This window comes from Falco naumanni, chromosome 7 (assembly GCF_017639655.2).
Source record: "Falco naumanni isolate bFalNau1 chromosome 7, bFalNau1.pat, whole genome shotgun sequence".
Classification (NCBI taxonomy): domain Eukaryota; kingdom Metazoa; phylum Chordata; class Aves; order Falconiformes; family Falconidae; genus Falco; species Falco naumanni.
The window spans coordinates 34,341,483-34,365,787 of record NC_054060.1 but is presented as its reverse complement, the minus strand read 5'-3'; the positions used below and the strand labels follow the sequence as shown (position 1 = coordinate 34,365,787).

The 24,305-nt window shown below is 50.1% G+C and overlaps 1 protein-coding gene and 1 long non-coding RNA gene across 2 annotated transcripts in view; both read left to right on the top strand.

Annotated features, from left to right (window-relative positions):
- The first annotated feature begins 1,787 nt into the window (after positions 1 to 1,787).
- On the top strand, positions 1,788 to 11,374 carry LOC121091500. Its single transcript, XR_005828955.1, has 2 exons — positions 1,788 to 9,128; positions 9,259 to 11,374. It is a non-coding gene; the product is annotated as an uncharacterized LOC121091500 (long non-coding RNA).
- Positions 11,375 to 13,088: 1,714 nt separating this feature from the next.
- SAMD4A (sterile alpha motif domain containing 4A) overlaps positions 13,089 to 24,305 on the top strand; it is a 108,531-nt gene continuing 97,314 nt past the window's right edge. The window contains 1 exon segment of the mRNA XM_040601363.1: positions 13,089 to 13,597. Within this exon segment, the coding sequence (XP_040457297.1) occupies positions 13,402 to 13,597 (196 nt within the window). The 5' untranslated portion in view covers positions 13,089 to 13,401.

The window sequence follows — 24,305 nt, the reverse complement described above, 5'->3', positions numbered from 1 at the left end:
GCTGTTGAGAAGAGAAGGTGTTGTTTTGCTTCTTGAGAGAGCTGGATTGTCCTAAAGACAGATGGGCTGGGTTTCACACTTGTTCATATAAGGCAAAAAATACAAATGCTTGTTAGAACCTGTAAAAAAATGGGGAATAGCTGCTTTCTGTTGTCCCTCTTGTTCCCTTGCAGCTTTTCCCCACATCCATTTCCAGGACAGCTGCTCAGTCTGAGAGAGAGAAAGCCGTGCTCCAAGCTATTCAGCTGCACTCTCCTGCAGCTCCTTTAACAGTGCTCCCGGTACAGGGTATGCACAAGGTGCTGCACACCTCCACACCAGGGAAGGAAGCTTCCCCTCCTCAAAGGTATTCCATCTTTCCATCATTCATGTTGTTTTTTTTCTTGTTTTGCTATGACCCTGCTTTCAAACTCCTGGCAGTTGCCTCTGAGGAAAAGATTTAGGTGGTGGTGGTAGAAAGACTAATGCTTAGTTGTAAAGGCAGATGGAGGTGGGAATTGATGTATGTAGCCACAGATTTCCAGCCAGTGATCAGTAGGCTGTTAGTAAGACAATTTATCTGGTCTACATAAAGTGACCTTCCTTGCCAGGGACAACTTGGGAATAAACTGCTGGCCAAATCAGCCTTCTGTTTGTGCTGTATATCAAACAGCAATTAAATACCTTGGTGTCTGTCGGGACTGAGCAGGACTTGCAGAGTACTTTAGAAGACAGATGGTTCCGTGTGGAAATCATCATGGCAAAGGATGGTGTATATGCTACAATCCAGGAGGTTGAGAACAGCAAGAGGAGAGCTGAGGGCAAGGTAGCAGCAGAAGGAATGAGCACTGGTGGCAGCAAGGCCGTGTCTCAGATAAGAACACAGTGCGGATGTGGAGCGACTACAGTGTGATGCATCTCAAGTAGACCCAGAGCTGCCTGTATTAGAGTGTAAAGACTAAATATCATACGGTGTCTTCACCACTCAGGGTGGATCACTGAGATGAAATGAGGACTTGGCCTCTCTGTCACTATAGGCAATCCTCACCAGGTCACTTGGATGCATGTCTCTTGGTGGTAGTGAGAATATGAATGTGCAAGAATGAGTGGGTGAAATCAGTCTTAAAAATAAAAATCACCTTCCCTTTCTATGCGGGCTTGCATTGAGTTTTGCTAGCTTGATTGCGGCATGCCTGCTGGAGGCAGTTGCTGAGTTTAGCCTCCCTATCTGTGTTATTAGCCTTGTCGTGCTGTTAAAGGGGAGCAGCTAACGTGATGATGGTGGCGATAATTACTCTTCAGGCTTTCCTTCATATCCATGTGTCACTGTTGTGAAATGGAGAGCTGGTGTAAATAGTTCTAAGCCTCTGTGGGCTCTCAGAAAAATTAATATCAAGACCAAAGAGCCTGAGCCGTGACACTAGCTATCCCCATACACACAGCTGATGCTACCAGCATGTGGGATAGTGGCTGTACAGCTCATTATTCCAGAGGAGCAGGTTAGTACTGTGCTGGTTTTAACCTGGAGTTGGGCACTGTCTGGTAGTTAGTAGGGACTTGGTTTGTCTACGTAGGTGATCAAAGAGGTGGTGTTTACTGCTTGACCACACTCATCCCTGATATTAAATCAATTAATTAAAAATTTCCCAACAAGACAGTGCGATCTGAATTTGTGGGCTTGTTTTATCTCAGAGTGAAATGGTATTCAAGTAAACCCTGCTGAGAATTGCCTGGTCTGTCTCATCCTTCAACCAATCGATGCCAGTATTAAATAATAATTGCAAACAGGATGTGGCTGTGCTGAACTGCCAGGCCATGTATTTACCATTGAGTTTGTCCCAGCTTTTCATTTGTTTCATGTTCTTGTAATAGCATTTTCCAGAGATGCTTAGTTGCTTTATCAGATCTAACAAGCTTCCTTGCTGGCCCAAATCAAAGACCTGGCGGAGAGTTATAAAAAGTACAGTAGCTGGCTTATTATGTTTGCCCTTCTTCCAAGAACCCATCTGAAAATATAGATTAGGTGAGAAGTAAAAGGAGCAGCTCTAAAGCTGCCTTGTGTGTCCCTTGGTTGTCTTAAAACAGGAATTCAAGGCTCTAAGAGAGAAATAAAACCTTCCAGTGACCCACAAAAACACAGTATATTGGCAGAGGCTGTTCTGCTCGGTCACCCTGTTGTAATAGAGGTAATATAACATTTCTCTTCCACTCATTATAGATGATGTTTATGGATTTGGTGACATCAAGGAACATATGCAGACATATGTTCCTTGATGCAGGTAACAAGCCACTTCAGCAGCGTTGGTGTATTACAAAGTTGGAATGATTTTTGCTGCAGGAGAGAGGTGGGAGGTACCTCACCGCTTGGTTTGGTTCATCAACTGTAATCAGAGCTGAGGCTCTGAAATTAGTTATCACACTAAGTCCCAAGGTGCCTTTCCAAATGCCAATGGACTATGACGTGGACATCTTCCTTCTGTTTAGAAAGCTGTTCTGTTAGGGTCTTCTCTCCTTCCTACCTGCCTTCTCCAAGTAGAGGGCAAATGGTAGGAGGGAGACAATTCCAGTCAATTAATCTTAAAATGGTCTTCCCATTCCCATGAGGAATTCAAAATTTCCATAAGGCACTTTGAAAACTGGCTAATGCCCTGACCCCTACTTCTTGTGGGCTAAAGTGGTGTGGACGTTCCACTACAGACCTTGTAAAGTCTCACCACCACCACTGAGGATGATCGTTGGCCATCAGAGTGCTGGGGCTGTCTGCCGAGCTACCACAGCCAACACTACCAGCCTGGCACAATGCTGTTCTCCATCAGGGAATAAGGGAATGGCGAGTTCAGTATCTCATATTTTGGTGGGTCTGAGCAGATGAGAACTCATGTACATGTTTTGTTCAGCTTCAAGGCAAGCTTCTGTGTGAATCTGATTAAAATGATTAATTTACTTGCCAACATCAAGCTTTAAACCTGAAGTATGGTAAAAGGAGCCAGGAATCAGGGTCTGAGTTTCTCCTGCTAGTTTGTGCGTTGTTGAGTCTCTCCTTGCCCTGACAAAGCTCTGTGAGGTCTGCCAGGTGAAGGAGGTCTCTGCAGTAACTGGTCACCAGTCACCATTTGCTCAATTGTCCTGATACCCAGAATAAACAAGGACTCGCCTCTGTTACTGCAGTGGATGTGCAGCCCCTGCAAAGGCTGTCCCTGGTGTCCTGCATGTTTATAGCTGATATAATTAATGCCAGGAATAGCTGAATTTTATCTGATACAGCGAAAGTCCTCCTCCAAACTAAGCCATTAGAAAAGCTTGGTATAGTCTTGTGGGAGTATGCTGGGCAGGAAGGGCAAAGAGAAAACCAGAATAAGGGTTATGTTTCTGGCTAACTTTGGTATTGCTACCGATTTAATGTTGCTTTGACAGCATGCAGTAGCCTCATAATGGAAATGCTTACCTGAGCGCAGCTATCAGGCCATGACCAAGCGTCCTGGAGTCCCATGATTTATAGGGTCCTCCAAAATCAGCCAGACCCCACGCCCTGCCTCGCCACTGCTCTCTCAAGCAGTGCTAGCCACAATCCCCTGGGATGTTTGCCCCAGCTAGTGGCCACAGAGGGGCTCAGAAAGTCTCTGCTGAACAGTGTAGAGTTGCTCAGGCAGCTTTACCCATTGTTTCCCTATTGCTTTTACTCGTGTCGGTGGGCAATGTGGGTAGAGAGATACGGGCTTGTAGCACAGTGATGGTTATACTTGTAAAAAGGGACTTCTGATGGTTTGGTTACATAAATCTGTAGGAATGTGCAACACCTACATAAAGGCACCTTTGTCTGGATGCTGCTGCATCTGAGCTAGGAGAGTTCCTGCCTAAATTATGCCATGTCACAATGGGAATGATTTTAAACAGTAAAAATACTGTATGTAAACATAGTCTTAAGACTAGATGAAGTCTTCAGTGGAGTCTGATGTCCAGAGTGAGAAGTCCATCAATTTTTCCCGACAGTATTTTGAAAAATAACGACATTATAAATTCCTGCTGAGGTTACTGATCCTCCATCATGGTTCAGAGAAACCCAAAACCCTCCTTTTCCTCCTCCTCCCTACACATGTACTCCTCAGCCATAGAAAGGGCAATACTGTGATGTTTGCCGTAGTTGTGACACGAGGCGTCACTGCATTTCTATTCTTGAGGGACCACCTGTCCTACCTATGCAGTGTCTGGGTGCTTCTGAGCATCGAGTGAATCCCAGAACTGCTTCTGCAAGACCAGCAATAAATGATATGGAAAGTTAGTTTCTACCTCTGTTTATATCCTCAGTCTGCGGCGGCATCCTTGTATCAGCAGCAGATTTGTACCTAGAAAGCTTGTTGAGGTTTTAGATGCCTCCTCCAACTTTTTGTCTTCATCAGATGAGGGGTTTTGGCAGTTGCTAATATTTTTTACTCTCCCATTGCATAGCCACTTCACATCTAATATTTCTTGACAGATTTTTCAATAGTAGCTATAGTCAGGGGACTGGTGAGAAGTGTAATGCATCACTTATCTCTCTCGTAGTGCTATTTATTTCAGTGTCTATCAGCTCCTTCTGAACAGTATTTTAACAAATAGGCTAGAGGGAGGATTGCTAGCTTGTGAATTATTTTGATAGTTGTTCCTCTTGATTTTTTTTCTTTTAAATCTGCAGATGCTATTGAGTTTGGAGGCAGTGAGACTCCAGAGATCTACCAGGGATCATCGTGCATCAATCTCCAGCCACCAGAATTGACTGTGAGATACAGATGTTCTGTTGCATCTTAGCTGGTCAAATGCAACACAAATGCCATGCTTGAAGTTATTTGATTTTGGTGTCTAGTTCCTGAGGGTCCTCGATTTCAGGGATTTCCCTTGTAGGGGAAGAGCATAGACCGCAAGTTCAAAATGCACCAGCTTGCAGGAAGCCTGAGGGTGGATATTGCTGGCAACGAGGCTGAGGATAATTGTGGCAAGCATGGAGCCCCAAGAGAGTCAGGCACTGCATTTTCTTACATGGCTGCTCTGCTTGCCAAGGTTGGCAGACCCCTTTCCATGGCAGCACGTTTCATTGATCAGAGTAAGACAGGGCAGCGATTTATGGCATATAACAGCTCGAAAAGCAGTGCTCTTCACCAGATGCTGCCATACATGGAGACAAGATTGACAACCCAGCTGCTGCCTTTCTTCTTAAGGCTGGCTTCTTCCTAGGTGGTCAGTACCAAACCCTGGCTGGAACAGCTGCAGTATCATCCAAACCCTCCTCCACTGGGACAGCTTGAATGACGCAAAAAGTTACCTTTACATTTTGCTATAGGACCAAAAGAAAGATGTTTGCCAAGTGCTGATGGATTCACAATTGAGGAATGGCTATAGCTTTTCCAGTCTTTCAATCTTTAAGTATCTTCCCAGAGACATGAAAATGTGTAAATAAGTCTGCTAGCTCGTTTTCCCTTTCAGCGCCAACTTCTTAACGAAAAAGTCTCCATCAAGTCCAACAGCATTTAGTGCTCTGTCATTAACAAACCATTTGCTTTTCTCCTGTCCTGAAAAAGATATTTGATAATTTAAAGGACTCTTGACCCTATGACAGATTCTGATGGGGTCTTTTATATCCTTCATTTCAGCAACCTCTGTCTTGGCATTCCCACGGTCTCACTGCTGGATCTACTTGCAGCAACCCATTAGGCGCTTATTTCACAGCACCTCATGGACTCAGAAGTTTCCAGGCTTTGCAGAGTTGTACCCTCAGCAGTACTTTGCTGGGCTTTATTTTGCTGGGTTTGACAGGCACGTTGGCAACGTGAAGGTTTCTCTGCAATTCATCCCACTTCTGCTTCTGATGACTGCAGCCAGGTAAGACCTCTACAATGCGGGACTCCACTGTCCCCCTCTTGGTACATCCGCTGCAGCGAACTGGAGCAGGGGGACCTGTGTTAGGCCACATTTTCAATAGTGTCCTTGAGTGTTCCTGGTGGCTGCACATTAAGTGTTCGTTCTCCAAAGATTTCCATAAAAACCATGTCCTCCAGCACAGCCAATATTTCCTTTGTCCCACATAGCTGGAAAGCTACTGAAAGAGGTGGTGGGAGCAGAGAGGTGGCTGGATGCTGGTGAAGTTGGGTTCAATCACAGAAAACGTGGTAGCTTGTAAAGCTTTGCCCTGGAGCGAGCAACCGACTTTAACCACAGCCGTCTGCACTGGGACATGACATGTGATCTCGTATTTTAACTATGTGGTAGTCTCTGCTTTAGGGAGCAGGACCAATCCATACAAGGGCAAGGCAAACCCAAAGACTTGTCCAGTGACTTTTGATCAAGAGCCTTGTTTCTCCAAACAAGCTCCTTAAAGCAGCTCCTTAAAAAAAGTAGGAATTAATTTCAGTCTTTTGTATATCTCTTATTTGGAGCAATGTAATCCTTTGTAGCGGGATCTGGAGATGGACCTTGGTCCAGCTGAGTGACCCTACCTGCACAAATCTGATCTAGTAAGGTGGGTTTATCCCCTTTTTGCGTCTCCTCATTTCCATGAGAATCTTCTTTCCTTTTCTTCTTCTCCCACCTCTTGCAGAGAAACTTTTTGATACCCATGAAGACAGGAGGGGTGGTTTCTGGGCATTTTAGCAGAGCCACCAGGCTTCCCTGCTCTCTGTGCCAGGCTCTCTGGGGAAATGGTGACCTCTGCTGTGCTCTGCTGGGTGGTGGCTGCAGAGAGCTGGGTTAGCTAAGTTTGGTGTATATGGAGCAACATTTACAATTTTACATATTTATTTATTTCCTGTTTTTAAGGAAACATGTAAAAACAGCTGAGCAGCATTTTAAGCATCTGGCAGAACATTGTACAACTGGTCTGGTTCATCAGGGAGTTGGGGCTGGTATAATCCATGTTGCTGTTAGCCCTTCATAGACGTGCCAGCCTTCATTTATGGGGCTCTCCTGAGGACTCCTGAAAAGCCACCTCCGTACCAGGATGAGCAGGCAGAGTCCAGGGCAAGCAAGTGGCCTGAGGTGCAGTGGGATGGAGAGAGACACGAGGATGGTGTGCAGGGCACAGCTGAGACTGTAGCCCCTCTGCCGAACCCATCCTGCTTCCTTGAGCACATGGTGCCTCTCTCCCCAGCTCGCTCAGTGTCTGTGTCTTGTCCCCTTCTTGTCACTTCTTGCAATGTCTTCAGAGATCTCGGGCAAAATGCAAAAGGCCCTTGGGGGTCTCAGCGGATCATCTCTATTCTCATCGATTCTAGCCACATGCACACGTGCTTGTTAGGTCTGTGTAGCCCTAGGTGTCGCTTCTGGAGGTGTTGCTGAAAGCTGTGTGTTTGGAGCCAGGAGGATCAACGAGAGCTGTTTCTGCCTGTGTTTGCCTTTCATGCTTGGATCCCCTGCCATTTCATCAGGTTGAAAGCGTGAAGGTTTTCATCCACCCTGGCATTCTGGTTATGTCTAAACCCTCACTCAGCCTGGCAACTCTTCCACTCTCCGTTATGGAAATTCTCTTTAAATTATCATCATTTTGTCAGCACCAGGTATGCTTCATTATTGATAATTAAGTAAGAAAACTGCCTTAGTATCAGTGCTGCTGACACAGTCTTGAGTTGGAACCAGGCTTCAAAAGAGAATTGCTTGAAAGGGGTATTTAGGGAAGCAATTTCCTCGACGGTGCATGCTAATGCACATCTCCAAGTCTGTCTTGGAGCTGCTGGAGCCGGGGAGTCGAGCAGCTCTGTTGAATGGTGCCTCCTTGGGGATCAGTGTCTTGTTTCATCAGGGCCATCTGCTTGCAACACAGCCTCAGTCAGCTCCAAGTCCTACAACAAGCTGCTTTCATTGCTGGCTGGAAATGGTTTGAAAAATCTGAGTGTTGTAGGTAAACATGACGTGAGGCTATGGGATATAGCCATCCAGGGAGTTATCTCACCGGCAGGCATTTACGGGGTGTTAGTGTGCATGAAGAGGGGCACAGAGCCACTCAGGCATCTTGCCGCAGACCCATCCGAGGTGTGAGCTGGAGTTCTGCTCTGTGTGCCGGCAGCCGGTGGGAAGGGGTGGGATGGGACATCCCCTGTGTGCCGCACACACCAGCACGCCTAATAACCAGGCTGCCCCGAAGGCCCAGCGGGGCTCCAGTCAGGCTTTGCCCTCCACGCACACAGAGGTCTCAGTTTTGCAAAGACAAATTCTGTGAATATTCACTTGCTGTGGATGGGATGATATGGTTTTGCAGTGCAAAAGCCTGCATTTATATTCAAGGGGCTCTTTGAAACTGGACCCCAATGAAACTTACTGCCTGCCGGGTTAAATAAATCCTTTGCGTCTCCTTCTTCCTCAGCTCTTCTTCATCACTGATTCTGTGTGCGTCACCGGGTGTGAGAGCAGCCTGTGATACATTTGCCAGGGGCGATTTTTTGAGAACCGTTAGTTAAGCTGATTTATTTTGTTGCCTCTGTGTCCCTGGGGTCCCTGTGAGCCAAGTGCACAGGGCAGAGCTGACGTTGCTGGAGAGGCAGATGCCAGCGCGCTCACAGCACAACACGATGGTGTTTTCAGAGATGAAACAGGGTCTTCTTGAAACAACCCCTTGACAACGGCTAAACAATTACAACGTGAGCAGCACTTCCCATGCTAACCAGTATTTCCCAGTGCTTTCATTTGCACCCAGATGCTGCCACTTTTCTTTCCACTTCAGATGTGCACCGATCCCCTGTTGCAGCACAATCCAGAGGGTTAAATGTGCTCTTCCTCCCAGCCCTCATCCCTCATCATCCAGCAATCACTGCCTCCTGCATCAGGTGAGTTGGTGCATGCTGCTTTCACCAGGATTTAGGCTGCAACACTGAATTTACTGCTAATGGGGCTTAAGAACGAGTGGTTGCACACCTGGACTGCAAGCTGATGCACGTGGCAGGGTCATGCGTTAAGGCTGGAAGATGAGCATTTCACACCCTGCCCCAAAACACCACTGGCAAAATATACTGTATATAGAGTTAGATTTGGTATTCCAGGCCTGGCCTTGTCTTTTCTTGCATTTTCTTCAGCGCAGAAGAGATCTGTGTTCTCTTCCCCCAGCCTCAAGGGGACCTTGAAGATTGCTGCTCCTCTTGCGGTGAATTCAGGCCCAGGGTCATCTCTGAGCCCCAGATGGGCATAAGAGTGTGAGTATCAGTACAAATTTTTAATGGCCGTGCTGTCCCATTTGGAAATACAGACCTATGTAGGTTTTATTGTTTACTTTTTATTTTTACTTCTCTTACATTTCTTTTTGTGTGTGTTTCTTTTTGGCAGGGCTTATTTGTATGAATTGTACCCTCCACCACCCAAGGTAAGGAAAACACTAACATCCCAGTAGCCAATTCCCACATTTTGTTTAGGAACAAATGGAAGAGATGTTGTGTTTAATTATCTCAGCCTGCTTACCATGATATTTGCACTAATACTTGGGTTTAATGAGCTGGAAAATCTGGGCCATTGTGTGCTGGTGGATATACCCATCCTTTCCTCAGCTAAATATGTTATCAGATAGCTTCCACGGAGATGAGCAACCGCTTCCTTTGAACTCGTGAACCGTTAAGATTCACTAATTTGCTTAGACCACCTGCTTGGCTAATACTACCACAGGCCTCTTGTTTTCTCTCTGAAGTGGTAAACAGAAACACAGACACTGCCTAGATGTTGCTGTACCGAGCCACTCTGGCATGCCAGCCCCAGAGGTCGGCCACACAACATCGTCGGCTCTGCCCCAGCCAAATAACGACAGCACATGCAATGCAGAGCCCTGCTAACAGCCTCCGCTTACTGCCCGGGGACTTGCAGCCCTGTGGAAATGCTCTGGCTGGATCTGCAAAGATCCCAAGGTTCCCCAGGAATTGTGGTATAAAATAGAACTATCCTGCTTCTCCCCTCACTCTGTCTTGTGTTTGTGCAGAGCTGCTCCCAGGACACGCTCTGCACACTGGATGCTCCCCGAGTGCTGGGAGGAGTTGACCATGGAGGTGTGATGTGCCCCCCCCCCCCCAGCCGATTTGCCCCAGGAAAGGGGATATGCTTCCAGCCAGCTTGGGGACCCTTCTGTAACCCTGATCTGCATGGGCACCTGCCCCGCAATGCATTTACTGATGCAGCAGGGTATTTCTTCCACGGGCCGCAGATACCTTTGTTAATTACCATAGAAACCTCCAAACATCGCAGCATATGCTCTTGCGTCAGGATCTCACTCCTCTGCATCTCCTTCCTGGGCACACTATGGGGAGTAGGCACTCTGCTGTCCCAAGTGGCAGGGGATTATTTTTGGTTTTATTATTAGGCATGCTCTTGATGGCTCCTGGAGCATGGGACAGACTCTGTGGCCGTGGTCCTTCTACTCTCACTCCTTTGCAACTTGCTGCATGGGGAGACACCATCTCTCGCCGCTCTGCCTGGCCTTGCAGAGGGACACATTTGATGTTCCAGCCCTAAATATTCTTGTGCTCGCTGCTATTACCACTTCAGATGTGCAAATTGCAAAACCTGAGAGGCGTTATCGGCAAAGCAAGCTTGGCAACCCTTAAATTAGCAACATGCAAGCGCGTGGCGTTCTGCCCAGAGCTCCTCGTGCTGTTAACACCGATAGTTTAACGAGCCTCACTCCGTGTTCCCGTGCAAGACGGGCACACCGGCGTGGCAGATGGTGTATCCTCACAGCTCCGTGGGCCATCCCTCAGCATGCCTGGCCAGCGGGAGGACTGTCAGCACTGAGGGGAGGGGAAAGGGGCTCTTTGATTGACCGTTTATTAGGACAGAGCTGGAGGATAAGACAGATGGCTGGGGTTTGTTGGCAGGGAACTCCGCTCCTGTTTGTTTAATTAGTCACCAGACATCCTGAAAGCTAAAGCAGGTTGGAGGCAAACTCGTAAGCAGGGGGAGATGGACCATTTGCGCTTGACGTATAGGAGCAGCTGGGAGCAACTTGGTGATCCTCATCTCATGGTCCTGCTGCGGGATCCATGCTCCTGCACGTGGGACTGGGCCTTCCCAGTGGCTTCGGTCCCCGGAAGGGACAGATGCAGACATGTGCCTTGCTTTTCCAGCCAAAGGGGGCACCATCCTGGAGTTTTCCTTTCTCTGGCACCCAGCAGAGCACGGAGCTGCTTTTGGGGAATGGATGCACCAGGGTGAGGGTTCAGCCCCCTGCTTTGCCACCACATCTCTCTCCCTCACCATCTCCTGACACCGGAGCACGTCTCTTCCTCAGCCCTGAGCTTCGCAAAGCATCGGGGACAAGGAAATGTCACGAAGGGACGGGTGTCGCTCATTCCCTGAAGCACAAGCTGTGCGTGCATCGGGCATTTGACATCCCTTCACAGTACCCATGAAGAAACACACATTACACCTTTATTTATGCTTTATAAAGTGTTAGATTCTACTCTGTGTTGGGTGTCTCCTTGCAAATGCTTGCGCTTGGCAGGATTTTCCCCGTTTCCCTTCTCGGATATACCTGTATGGCTCTTCCCGGGAGTAGCCGGGAAAGAAAATCTTTAGGGGAAATCAATATCCCGAAACACAAATCCTGCCCTTCCCTGCGCACTACTGGTGCACCCAGGGTTAAATCCAGCCCTCCCCACCGACCGCTTGCTAACCACTGAGCATGCCAGAGCCCCCCCCCCCAAAAAAAAAAAAAACCCAAACAAAATAATTTTTAAAATACCCTTTCTTGCCGATGCGACACTTAGGGGAGCCGAAAGTAGCATTATCCCCTGGCTAGGAAAAAAACCACCCTTGCCATTACCCTGCAGCCCGCTAGATGGTGGTTTCCTCCAGCGGGAAATCCGCAGCTGGAGGGGGGGGGGGGGATGGGGGGGGGGGCCGGGGCAGTGACTTTGGGGTTTGGGAGCTTCTCCAGCCCCCCACCCCCACCCCCCCTGCACTGGGGGGGGCACCTCGAAATCCCCCGGGGCGGGATGGGTATCGCACGGGAGCTGCAGGGGTTTGCAAAGGGCTTGCAGCCGGGGAAGCGGCGGGGAAAGGTTGGGGGGCGGGGGGGTGGGGGGGGGAGAGCGCGCGACGCGCGCGCCCCGCCCCTTATGACGTCACCGCTATGCAAATGAGCGGCATGTGGGGGAGCGGGGGGCTCGGCGCGCCGCCCGGCTCAGTCTCGCGTCGCGGAGCCGCCGCCGCTCGCGCCCTGCGCCCCCCCTCCCCTTTTTCCCCCCCCTCCCCTTTCCCCGCCATGGCACGGCCCCCCCCAGCGCCGCGCCGCCCCCCCCCGCTCCCCGGGGCCGGTATGAGTCAGGTGAGTGTTGTAGTGCGGAGGGGGGTAACTTTTTCGGGGGGGTGGGCGGGGGTAACTCGCTCTCCGCCCCCTCCCCCCCCCCTCGCGTTTAGCTGTGCTTTGCTGCAGTGGGGACACCCCCCGGGCGCTGGATGCGTTGGGGGGTTTCTTGTTCCCCCCCCCCCCCCTCCCCAAACGTGGGTGCTGGATGCATGGGGGGGGGGGGTTTGGTTATCCCCCCCCTGCGGCTCTGTGCATGGGGGGCTGCTTATCTCGGGGTGCTGGACGCATTGCGGGGGTTGCCCCCCCCCCCCCCCGGGGCTGCTGGATGTGCTGAGGGGGGCACCCCCTATGCCTGTGTGCCGTGGGAGGGGAGATCCCTCTCCCCCGGGTGCTGCCTGCATGCGGGGGGGTGCTTGTTGCCCCCTATACTGGGGCGCTGGGCGCATGGCAGGGGGTGCTTACTCCCCCCCCCCCCCCCCCGGGGCGTGCTGAGCGCGCTGGAAGGGGGTGGCTTCCCTCCCCCGTGCTGCTGGGTGCCCCCTGGGGGGCTGCTCCCACCCCGGGCTGCCTGCAGCGGGAGGGGGTGCTTCCCCCCGGGCTGGGGGGCTGCCGGGGAGCCGCTCCTGCGAGGGGGAGGAAGGCAGCGGTGCCAAGGCCGAGGGCGAGCGTTCCTCCCCCTCCCCCCCTGACGCCCCCCTCTCTCTTCCAGGTGTGAGGCCCCGCCGGGAGGAGCGGCCCCGCCGGGAGGAGCAGCCCCGCGCCCACCCCCGCCCTGCCCGCCGCAGCCCCGCCGGGGCAGCCCTGACGCTGGGCTTTTCCTTCTCTTCTTCTTTTTTTTTCAAGCTTTTTTTTTTTTTAATTATTATTATTTTTGCCCCCCCCCCTTCCCCTTTTCCCTCCCTCCCGTGTCGCCGCCAGGGAATCCAGCACCGCACTGAAGCCAGAAGAGAGGGAGCAAAACCCAACCCAGGCCGAGAGCTGCGTCCGAAACAAAACCCACCCTTTTTATTGTAAAGGAGATTTTTAAATTTTTTTTTTCCCTCCTTAATTTTTTTTATTATTATTTTTTGAATCCTGACCCGAAACGCCAGGGAGGAAGCAGAGTCAGGGCAGGGAGGTTTTCCCGGTTATTTATTTTCTCCCCCCGCAGAGGTGTCTCCTCCGGCCGCCAGCTCACCATGATGTTTCGAGACCAGGTCGGCGTGTTGGCCGGTTGGTTCAAGGGCTGGAACGAGTGCGAGCAGACTGTTGCGCTGCTCTCGCTGCTGAAACGCGTCAGCCGGACCCAAGCTCGCTTCCTCCAGCTCTGCCTGGAGCACTCCCTGGCCGACTGCACCGAGCTCCACATCCTCGAAGGGGAGGCCAACAACCCCGGTGAGTGTCATTTGCTGCAACCCTTCTGGAATGATGCTCTAATGCGGGCAACATTAAAAAAGATAACAACCAAAAAAACCAAACCAACAAAAATCTCCTCCCAAAAATCCCAAACCACCACCCAAGAAAAGAGGGAGATCGGGGAGCCAGGGCTCCCCAGCTTGATTGCATTAACAGCTTCTCTTCTGATGTTTTATTTTTTCAAACGGGAGATGGTTTATTTCAGTTCCATTTTTCACAGCAAACTACTCCAGTCCATGGAGCAGTGTAACTACGGTAGCATGAATGATTGGTGGGTTTTTTTTCCTTGTGTGTATTCCCCCCCCGCCCCCCCTTCCATGCAGTTTCCTGTGAAATAAGTAAGTCAGGTCACGTAGAGTCTGGATTTTCTAGGCTTCTTTTGGACAACGTGGCTTGCTTTGCTTTCTGCAACATGCAGAAGCAGCCCTCCACTACCTTAGACGAACTGTTATTTTTCTGAAGGTCTGGGCAGCTGGGTTATCCTATTTTATTTATTTATTTATTTTAAAATGTGGCAATTCCTATTTCATCATTCAGATCCTGTTTGGACGCATTTTTTTCCTGTGGCTCTGAATACCCCCTTGTGTTTCAGTGGAGCTCTAAGAAAATATGAGTAGACCGTTTTATGTTACTGAACGTACGGGATGCGTTACAGAAAATGTGCACGGCTACAAGAGTGATTTTGGCTTTTATTTATACACCATTACAAGTTGCTTAACTCGGCAGAAGTAAATGGAGCGAGAGCAGGGTGAAAACGGCACAGGCGACGTGCAGATTGTGCTCTGTGTTCGTGTATTTATTTATGGGTGTGTATGCATTTACAGACACCTCTGTTCTGAGGCGCGTGCGTGCAGATATACGCAGGCATGCAAGTCGCTTTAAGCAGAGTTTCTGAAATACGGAGTGTGCGTAGGGAAGGCAAAATTTGTCTTTAAGTTGCATGGCGCTGCTTCCCCAACCCCTCCAAAATACCCACCACCACCGAAAAAAACCCCGACACAACGCCCCCCCCCCCCCCCCCCCCCCCCCCCCCCCCAACAAAACAATGCAACCCCCCCTGTTGCAAAGCATCCCTTTTGTTTAAAATCCTATGAGAGGGGTGTGTGTGTGTGTGTGCTGGGAGCTCTTGCTTTTCGGGCTGTCTGTATCGAAGTGGTGTCGGGGAGCAGCCAGCTGCATTTTGGGATCGATGGAAACCTTGTGGGCTGGCGGCGGCCGGATCCGGAACAGAGCCCCCGGTGTTGACGGGGCGGGAGGAATGCAGGGTCCTTCTCCAGCTGTTCCTTATTAGAGCACCGAGCCGGCAGGATTTGGCAGCTGCCTGTGCTGCCATTTGATGACAAGGTCCAGCGCAACGCCGTCTTCCACCGAGGACAGATATAAGTCCTTCTGCAGGAAACCGAGCCCGGGGCTGCTCCGGCGCGAAGGGATCAGGCTGGCTCTGGGGGAGCGGGGCTGGAATTGGCTGTTCCCTTATATAGCTCGCAGGAATGAGAGGGAGGAATGCTGCCGAGTGCGTCTGGGCGCAATACTGCTGCTTTTATAAACAGCTGACGGGCCGAGCCTCGGCCATTTGGGTGGGGAGGCCCCGGGGGGGGGCAAGGAGGGAGCATGCTCCCTAAACTGGGCTGCTCGGGATAACCGTGTAGCCTCCCACGCTGGCCTGAGCACAGGCTTGCCATGATTCCTGCTGCAAGTCAGTGGAAGCAATGTATTTTTAATTTATTTTTTTAATCAGCATTGCAATTTGTCAGTCAGGTTGTGGGTTTGGCGGTAACAGGGTCCCCTAGGTTGGTCGGGTAATTGGAGGGGGGCGATTTACCTCCCGGCCACAGAAAAGGTGGGTTACGAAGGAAAAACCAGGGTTTTGAAGTCTTCCAAGGTAGTCACGTGTGGCTGCCTGTGTGGTGGCATCTGCTCGATGTAAGCCAGGGTCTAAACCAGGGGTTGGGTCCTGCCCATCTCTACTTGTGTGAGCAATCCCCGCCTGCCTCCCTAATCCCCCGACCTTGCTTGGCACAGGGATTTCTCCTCCGAGCAGAGCTTGGCATCCCACCTCCTGCCTGGCCCTTTCTGGGGAGCTGCCGGCGCTTTCCCTGATGGCTCTTCCAAAAATGAGCTGTTCCTCCAGGGCATTTGTAACTCCGATAGCAAAACCCGGATCTGCTGAGTCCCTCTTTCTCTCCGTATGGCTTTCCCATGGGATGTACGTAGCCATGCATCCTGCAGAGCAGGACACGTGCTTTTCCAAGCCGGGTGATCCTGTTGTGGCAGAGGAAAGGGCAGCAGAAATTTGCAACCCAGAACTGTTAGGAAATAGCTTTTAGTCTCCAGTATTGTGTGGACTTCTTTATAAAACACCTGTATTTCTTAAATCGCTCTTGATCCATGCCAGTTTTGCAGTCTGGCATTTGTCACTTGCCTGGCAATGGAATTGCACCAGGTTCTTCTGGAAAGCAGCGTCATCATCTAACCTTGTGTTACTCTTTACTGTTTGAATCCTGTTTATTTGCATAACTAATTGGGGCTCGATGCCCTCCCGGGCTGAGGGCTGGGCTGGCTCCTGGTGCTTTTTCCTGGTGGTTGCTGACTTGGAAATGGTGGTTCCCTGCTCAGAGGTGTCCCACCAGCATCCTTGTTGGTGTGGGGGATGTGGCGATGGTAGTGTGCAAGGGGCTGGGGGGGATGGGGTTGCACAACCTAAATGGGATCTGGGAGCTGACTGTGGGGTGGTCACCTCAATGAAGCACGGGTCAAGTCCTCTGGCTGGCAAGGGGTGTCACTGTGACTTAAGCAACGGTGGTCTGAATCCAACGCGCTTGTCTAACATGACAGAGCAAGTGTCAGAATTGACTTAAAAGGTGGCTCCTCGTGAGAGTGAGTTGGTTTGTACATGCGGGATGTGTTGCTTGCCCCAACCCTGTTGGGGAGGCGGGGAAACTTGAAGGTTACCCCTAGTTCGCAGCCCTTAGGAGGAGGTGGCGGCCCTGCTGTGTTCCGTGGTGGATAGGCACCACCCTTGGCAATACCATCACCAACAACCTGAGATCAGGAGGGAGGCTGGAGTGTGATTCCTCACCAGCTGGTACAGCTGGGCTTGTGAACTTTCAGGTGTGTGGACCAGGCATGGGGGAAAACTCCTCTCGGTAAAGGAGTCCAGGTTCGTTTCTTGCCTGCTGGGCTCCGAATGAGAGGTTTGCTGTATGGCAGATGAAATGGGACGACCTCAAGGAATTAAAATAACTCTTCCTAACTAGTTAATTGACATGGAGAAGCAAGTATATTTACTTTGAAGGAGTTACATCTTACTTTTTCTCCAAATTTGAGGGTATTTTTGACAATGACAGTCAAGTTCTCCTCATTGGGACTGCAAGCCCGTGTGGCTCTGCTGCGTACAGCCATGGACGACCCTCAGAAAGCCCTGAGGAGCCTCTGGTTTCTGTGGTTCTTTGGATGCCAGCTCCAGCATGGAGGGGTGGATATAACCACGTTGCCCACCTCAGATGAGAGACATCTTGCAGAAAGCTACGCCGGTGTCTCAGAGCATGCCGGAGATGTGATGACTACATGTGGTGTGGTGGCTGCGAGGCCACCTGCAATCTGTTGTGCATTTAAAGGTACTGCTTGACTATAAAGGTAACATAGAAGTGAGAAGCAAACACAGAAGGAAATCTATATGATTCTTTATTAGGTGAACTGTACAGCTTGTGGTTATCCTACGTGGTGGCTGTGAGTAGCCTCCTGGAGCTTTAATGGTTTAACTGGTGAAGAATGTGGGTTGCTGCTAACTCAGTTTGAATGCGAATAGCTTGATCTGCCATGTGTGGAGAAGAATATAGAAAAAAATATTATCAGTGCACAGAAATAGAAGTTTCAGGTATTATATAGCACTATTTAAAGGCCTGCTATAACTTCCTTCCTTCCTTCCAGCCTGGCCTTGCCGGGCGGCTTCGGTCCCAGCTGCCTGGAGCCATCAGGACGCGGCAACCTCCTCCAAGCCACTGGTAAAGGTCAGGCAGGAGTGTGGTGTGGGAGCGGGACCCATGCTGCTCCTGTGCCCGCCAGCTGGGACCAAGACACCAAGGGATGCTGAGTATGGCTGTTCCATGGGGTACGGACCTGATGAGGAGGTGGGGGGCTGCTGTACACGCAAAACATGGTCTCATAGGCTTTTGGTATTTGAGTGCAGGATGTGTTTCTGCTCTCACCTGCTCAGGCATCCCCCCTCTGATGGCCAGGGGTGCGAATGCGGTTTTTTTCAGATCCCAACTGAAATAAAAGGGAACATCCTATCCCATCAGCCCTGGCTTCAGAGCTGCCGTGGCTTCCTTGCTCCTGGGGTCGCTGCTGGTCAAAAGAGATGCCCAAACGATCCTGTGGATCCTCCAGGCATCCAGACTCCCATCTGTGCTGATGGCAGCAGGGTGACAGCTTTCAGCTCTTGGTCTTGAAGGACCACAAGTTTTCTTTGCCCTGTGCAAAGGACATTAACTACTTCATGTGCTAAGGCAGAAATCTGTATTTCATTTCAGCAAGCTTTATCTCAAGTGTCCCAGTGAAGGCATCAAAATGACCTAGGTCTCTTGTCCTGGGAAGGACTGGTTAGAGGAAGAGACAAGGGTTACAGGGTGTGATAATGTCTTTAATTAGACCAAGTGATGCAGCTGGAAAAAATGGCCAAACATGAAGGTGTACCAGCTCAAAGGAGGACTTGTGTAATTGAGTTTGGGTTTTTTTTTTTTTCCCTTCCCCAACTGTACCAGCTGGTCTATTAAAAGGTATTACATGTCTCTGCAGACCTCGCCTCTTGCACCCTTAGGTTGTAGTGGCTCCAGCCCAACGGCTGCTGCTGCCACCCTGACCACAGACAGTCTCCCAGCTTATCAGAAAGCTGCTACCCCTCCGCTGTGCAAATTTTGCAGTTTGCCCCCAGTGATGGAAAATCATCCCAGTGCCTGGTTTGAACATGGTTGCTGTGTTGTTGTTTTTTTTTTTTAAATTATATTTCTTGGCTTACTGTTGCATTGCAATGCTGAGCTCCAGTTTAAGCGCCCTTGGGCTGTGTGAGAGCATCACTGGGCTCTCCCATGGTGGGGACCAGAGAGACCAAGCAGGCATCAAGGGAGGAGGGTGGGGTGAGGAGCTGAGCCCCATGCTGAGTGGGAGCGATAGGGAGTTCTAAGCACAACGCTGCATGTTGGCATGGTGTGGTCCCTCCACATGCTTGTCCCTGCCTGGAGAGGAATGTGAGCAGCCTGATCGTTCTGCTCATTAAAAATCATGAGCGGGGACTCATTTAATGGAGAGATCTGCTGAGCTGTTGAACACTGGCTTCTTTTAATCTGCATGCTGTTGCTTGAGCTGCTGCCATGCATCTTGCCCAGGTTTTCTTTGCAAACTTGAGGGCTAAAAGTTCTCTCTTCTGGGTTTTTTTTTTGAGAATAGCAAAGAGAGGGTTATAGAGGTACAAGCAATGTTAGCCACAGGCTTTGAGCAAGGCTACACACCCAGCATTCTCTTGCAATTCAAGGATATTTTTATTTTTAACGACACTTTTCAGAGTAGCTGTGGGAAGCACCGCAGGCCAGCCTTTGGCTCGTGCCAGCCCTGGCTGGGGGCAGGTCTGTGGCACGGCGTGAAGAAGGCTCCTCTTCACTCTCCTCCTCTCCTGCTTGCTGGGACCTAGGGGAGACACCTCTGGGCTTGTGCTTAACTCTTCTATATTTTCTGCTGTTTGCTTAAAAACTCCTTCCCCTGTGGTTCCTGGCACATGTCTCTTGCAGTCGGAGAGGTGGGGAGCGGCTCCCGGTGGCTTGCTTCCCAAAGCACTGGCAGTACGAATGGTGAGGTCTCCCTGTGTGGGACAGAGCTAACGAGGGCTGGGTCATTTGGGTGCCGGGTCTGTCTCTACCCATGTAGCACAGCTTGCTGGGGGAAACTTTTTTTTTTGGTAGCAATCCTTTAAACGGAAGGGAGAGAGGAAGAAGTTAACCTTATGAGAACAGTGTGGTTTGCTGCCTAGAGCATCGCATGGTGCAAGCAGGTCTGCCCGCCAGTGGTCTGCTTTCTCCCAAAGAGGCTTTTCCATACCTTGCAGCAGTCTGGTATGACCGTTTTGTCATGTAATGCATGTCTCGGCAAGGGGCCTGATGTCAGGATTAATTTCCCCACTGACTGCAGTTAGGAAGAATCCCACTGTTGAAACGCATGTAAAGGATGCAGAGAAGCATTTCATGCATCGTCACAGACCTGAGCTGGAGTTCTCAGCCTGGGCCAGCTGCTTGTCTCTTGGTTTCTATCCAAGTGCTACCCTTCTGTGCGCATTATCCCATGTCTGTGCTTGGAAAAGTAGTCAAGGTGAAGTTGTGCCCTGCAGCAGCGGGTACAGAGAGGCTGGATGTGAAGGGGAGGGATGTGCTGGGCATTGCCAGCAGCATGTGGCAGTCTTCAACCCATCAAGATACAGATTGCTGGAGGGAGGTCAAGGATTGCTTCAGATCAGGAGCTGAATAAGAACCAACTGTAGAGCCATCAATTAAAATAATCTAGTTTGCGAATACACTTATCTTCAAATGAGATTACATGGATGAATGGGGAAAACGCTCTGCTCGTAGCCTGGGATGCTGCTGGTGGATGATCGTCTGTGCACTGACGTCTGTCGGCATGCCAGACCAAAGCTCCATGCCTGTCTCACCGGTTATATTTTACACATTTGCATTTGGTCCACTTGCTTTTAAGATGGTTGATGCTCTGGTCAGCCAAAAGTTTCCTGCAAAGTTTCCCTGAGGCAGTTGGTGAATGTTTCTCTGGATCATGGTGCAAATTCCCATCTTGCTGCGATTTTTCAAGCTTTGGCCTTTCTTTTTCTCATCTTCCACAAAAAAACACCATTATTCGGTTTGTGGCCTATACAAGCACTTTTTTACCAAGCTGGGAGTTACGTTTGCAATCAGCGTAACCGAAATAGTAATTAGTGTGAACACTTGCTTTATTTTAAGATGCATTCGTCAGTGCTTTAGCTCTTCAGCTTCATGCTTGTGTCTAATGTTACCGCAGATAACTGTTTGGAGAAAGGGCACCCCTTGTGCTACCGCTGCATCCAAAGCCCAGGGCTCAGAGCCTGCAGCTCCATGGGGTTGGATTCATCAGAGGGCAGAGAAGCTGGTGTCCCGTGGCAGCTGCTGGGCTCTGGTTTGGGGTTCCCACCTGATTGCTCCAGTCTTCTCCCTGCTTTTTGCGTGGTGCCGAGCGACCACAGGAGCCCGTGGCAAAGCACAAGTCATTGTGGTCAAAACCCTTTCTGTCTGCAGAATCCTGGGAGCGGGGCTTGGCTCCGAGGGCTGGAGCTGGGACAAACCCTTATGTGACTCGTGTGTGTGTGCGTGTATACCTCTGAGTGTGCATATCCCCTTCGTGTACTCTTTCTATTTTCACTGAATAAACAAGTCTGTCTTTTTTTTATTAACTCTCGGTTACGCAAGGGCTGCGAAGGGATCTAAAGGAGGCTGCAGGCCCTGATGCAGGGGTGCACGGGCTTGCATGCTCACCCTTTTTCTCTTAAACCCCCTGATGTGTTTATCCTTGCAGCACTCTGGTGCTCAGGAGACCCAGAGATTTGCAGAGGTAAGGTTTGAGCCTGAGTTTGGCAATGGCAAACAGCAGAGCCGATGGCTTTCCATCTTGGCCCCAGTAATTACAAATAGAGTTGAGGCTGGAGCAAGCAGATCCCTTCCCGACTTTCTGCCCGCGTGTCGCTTCCTCTTCCGCAGCAGATGCGTGGAGTGGAGGGGCAGGATCTCATCAAAACAAGGTTGGGAGTATTTCTCTGTTGGAAAACGTGATGCTGGCTTTTCTTTGGTAGGGGTTTTATGGGCAGAGGGAGTCATGTTTCTGGTACGGTGTGGAGGAGTTGTGAGCTGGGTTTCCCTTCCCGAAGCAGAGGGCCTGGGATGGTGGCACGCAGGGTGCGATGGCTGTGCGGTTCCATCTGCTGGGTTTCAGGGCGCTGAGCAGAAACCGAGCCTGGCTGGGGTGGGGAGACCAGCTCCGGAGGCAGAAACTTGGTTTGCTTTGTACCTGGCAGGAGTTAGCCATGTGAGGCAGGTGCATGGGCTTCTACTAGTCTTTCCATGCAGGAGGCAAACACATCTAAGGCAAGAGGAGATACAAGCAAAGGATTTATCAGTGCAGGTTCACCTGTCCGATGCTTGGTTCACAGCTTGTAGTTTTATTTGCGTATTTGCATGTGGTGACTGTGTGGTATGGTAGTATCAAAGGCTTGGGTGAAGGTGTCTGAGTTACAGCGTGTTTTTTCTGGTCAGGCTCTGTGCTTGCAGGGCTGTGCTGGTGTGCAGTACAGCACCTTGACTAAGGCTTCCCCGGCTTGGGGCATCTGCCTGGCGTAGGTGAAGCTCTGTTCGCTGATGAAGCCCGTAGACTCTGGTCTCAGTTAAAACTGGGCTGATAACCATATATTTTGCTGCTCTTCATTCTGGTCGCTGCTCTTTGCAGACTTTGCAGGGCATTTGCAGTGCTTGAGCTATAGCACAAAATCTTTCTTACAGTATACAAAAATAACCCACGGGGCAGAAGAATACTTTCTCCTGTGTTTGAGCAAACTCCTGGCCATTGTGTATTGCAAGCGTGGGACTTTGCCTTACGGACGATACAGGTGGATGGTGCCCATGGCTCTGGTACACCAAGGGCTGAGCCGGCTTCTGCTGCAATCCCTGCAAGCCTTCTCTGGTATTTGCAGGAGCTGGATGTGGCCCAGCACGTTGGGCTGTGCCTGCAGATGTTGTTTTACTTGAAGTAATATTATTACTGCGAGTGTCACCTGCAGGGTTCAGCAGCTTTGCTCCGCTCTTTGCTCTTGAGTGAGGCAGCCTTGGAGTGGAAGCATAGGGCACTTCAAAAAAGCTTCTCTTCTGTTACTGATCCTCACAAGTAATTAGTTCCAGATTTCTCTTTTTCTTTTTCTTTTTCTTTTTCTTTTTTTTTTTTTTGATAAAATTTATTTCAGACAAACCTGCCTTTTAAGCGGTTATTTCTCCTGCTCCTTGCCCGTATTGTTGCCTAGTGGGGTATGGGTGTGTGTCATGCTTGGAGTTTTAATTGTTACAAGGAGAAACTGAGTGGGTGGATAAAATAGGGTTTGGCCAGGTTTATCTCAAAATGTTTTAAAACTCACTTTCCATGCTGCTGCTCTTCTCCCCCGCCCCCCCCCCCCCCCTTGTTTTCTGTGTTTTCAAAGAAAAAACCCTAAACATCACAGATCAGTTCTTCTTGTCCTTGGGTTTTTCCTCTGACCCCTTCTCTCTGTCCCCTGTCTGCAATGGGAAGTGAAAAAGGCGGAAAATCGGGAGAGAAATGTGGAGGAAGAAACCCACAACTTCTGTTGTGGAGAAACTTGGCTGAGCTGACGTTTGCAAGTAGAACACAGTGTTTCTGCAGCAGCTGTGGTCTACGTTCATGCATTTCCCTGGTTTTCATTTTTTTCCTGTTGGGATATTCCCCTTGTTTCTCATGCAGCAAACATCGATGCAATATTTCTACCTTTTTTTTGTCTGTTTCCCAGTGTGCTTAAATTGCCCATGGGATCAGCTTGGTTCTGGGTATGGGGTTTTTATATTTTAAAATCTTAGTTCCGAAGAAGTAGATCATTAAAGAAAAACAAAACAAAACAAAAAAACCAAAATGCAAAGTCCCCAGGCTGTTTCCCACCAGATAATGTGAACCTAGATGAAATGTTGAGTTATAACTACCTGAGTGACCTTTTCAGATAAGAATTGTTATTGACTGGTGGTATTATGTTAAACTGATAAGAATTCATTTTAAAAGAGGACAGGAAAAAAAGAAAAACCCAACAAACCCTTCAGTAACCATAACAACTTACTCGGCGACATGCGCAGCTTCTTCCCAATGCTGGTGCTGGGGTCTCAAGGGGGGCAGCACCATGGGGATGCCATCCAGCCCTGCGGGGGGGACCTGGGAAAAGCTCTGGAGCTTCAAGTTGTTGCTGCAGGGGATGCCCGAGGTCACTTGCCTGTTGCTGTCAGCCCCTGAATTTTCATCATCTGTAGGGGATTTTAGCCAGAGGGTTGTGCTGGGGCTCAGTCTTGTGTTGGTGAGTCTGGTGCTGTGGTTTGGATGGGTGGGAGGGATGGGTGCAAGGGGGAGAAGGTGCTGGGAGCAGGGAGGATGCTTTTGGAAGTCAAAGGAGGATGCTTTTGGTGGTCCATGCTTAAGAAATGAGGGACTGGGCAAGGAGAGCGCTCTCTTACCCTTACTGTGCTGACAGACCCATCGGGACTGGGTCCCATCTCTGTGCCCCAGCAGAGGTGCAAGCTTCTGGTTTGGGTTATTATAATGGAGTTGGGAGGCTGGTGTGAACACAGACGTACTTAAAGCCTTCCTTTGCCTAGCCGAACCCTGCTTGGTATGTTTGCACATGCTGCTCCTGGGGATTCTGTCAATTTAAAGCAGAATTCACGCTTTTGCCATGGACTTGGTCACCTCCTGTTATCAGGGGTTGCCACTGAGATTATTAGAGCTAAAGAAAACTGACTGTGAGCAATTGATTTTTCTTGCCACTTTCTTCCTTCCCCATCCCTTTGCACTCACGTTGCTTGCGTGTCGCGGGTTCCCACGTTTCATGGAAAGCGTGTGTCTGCACTCACGTCTCATG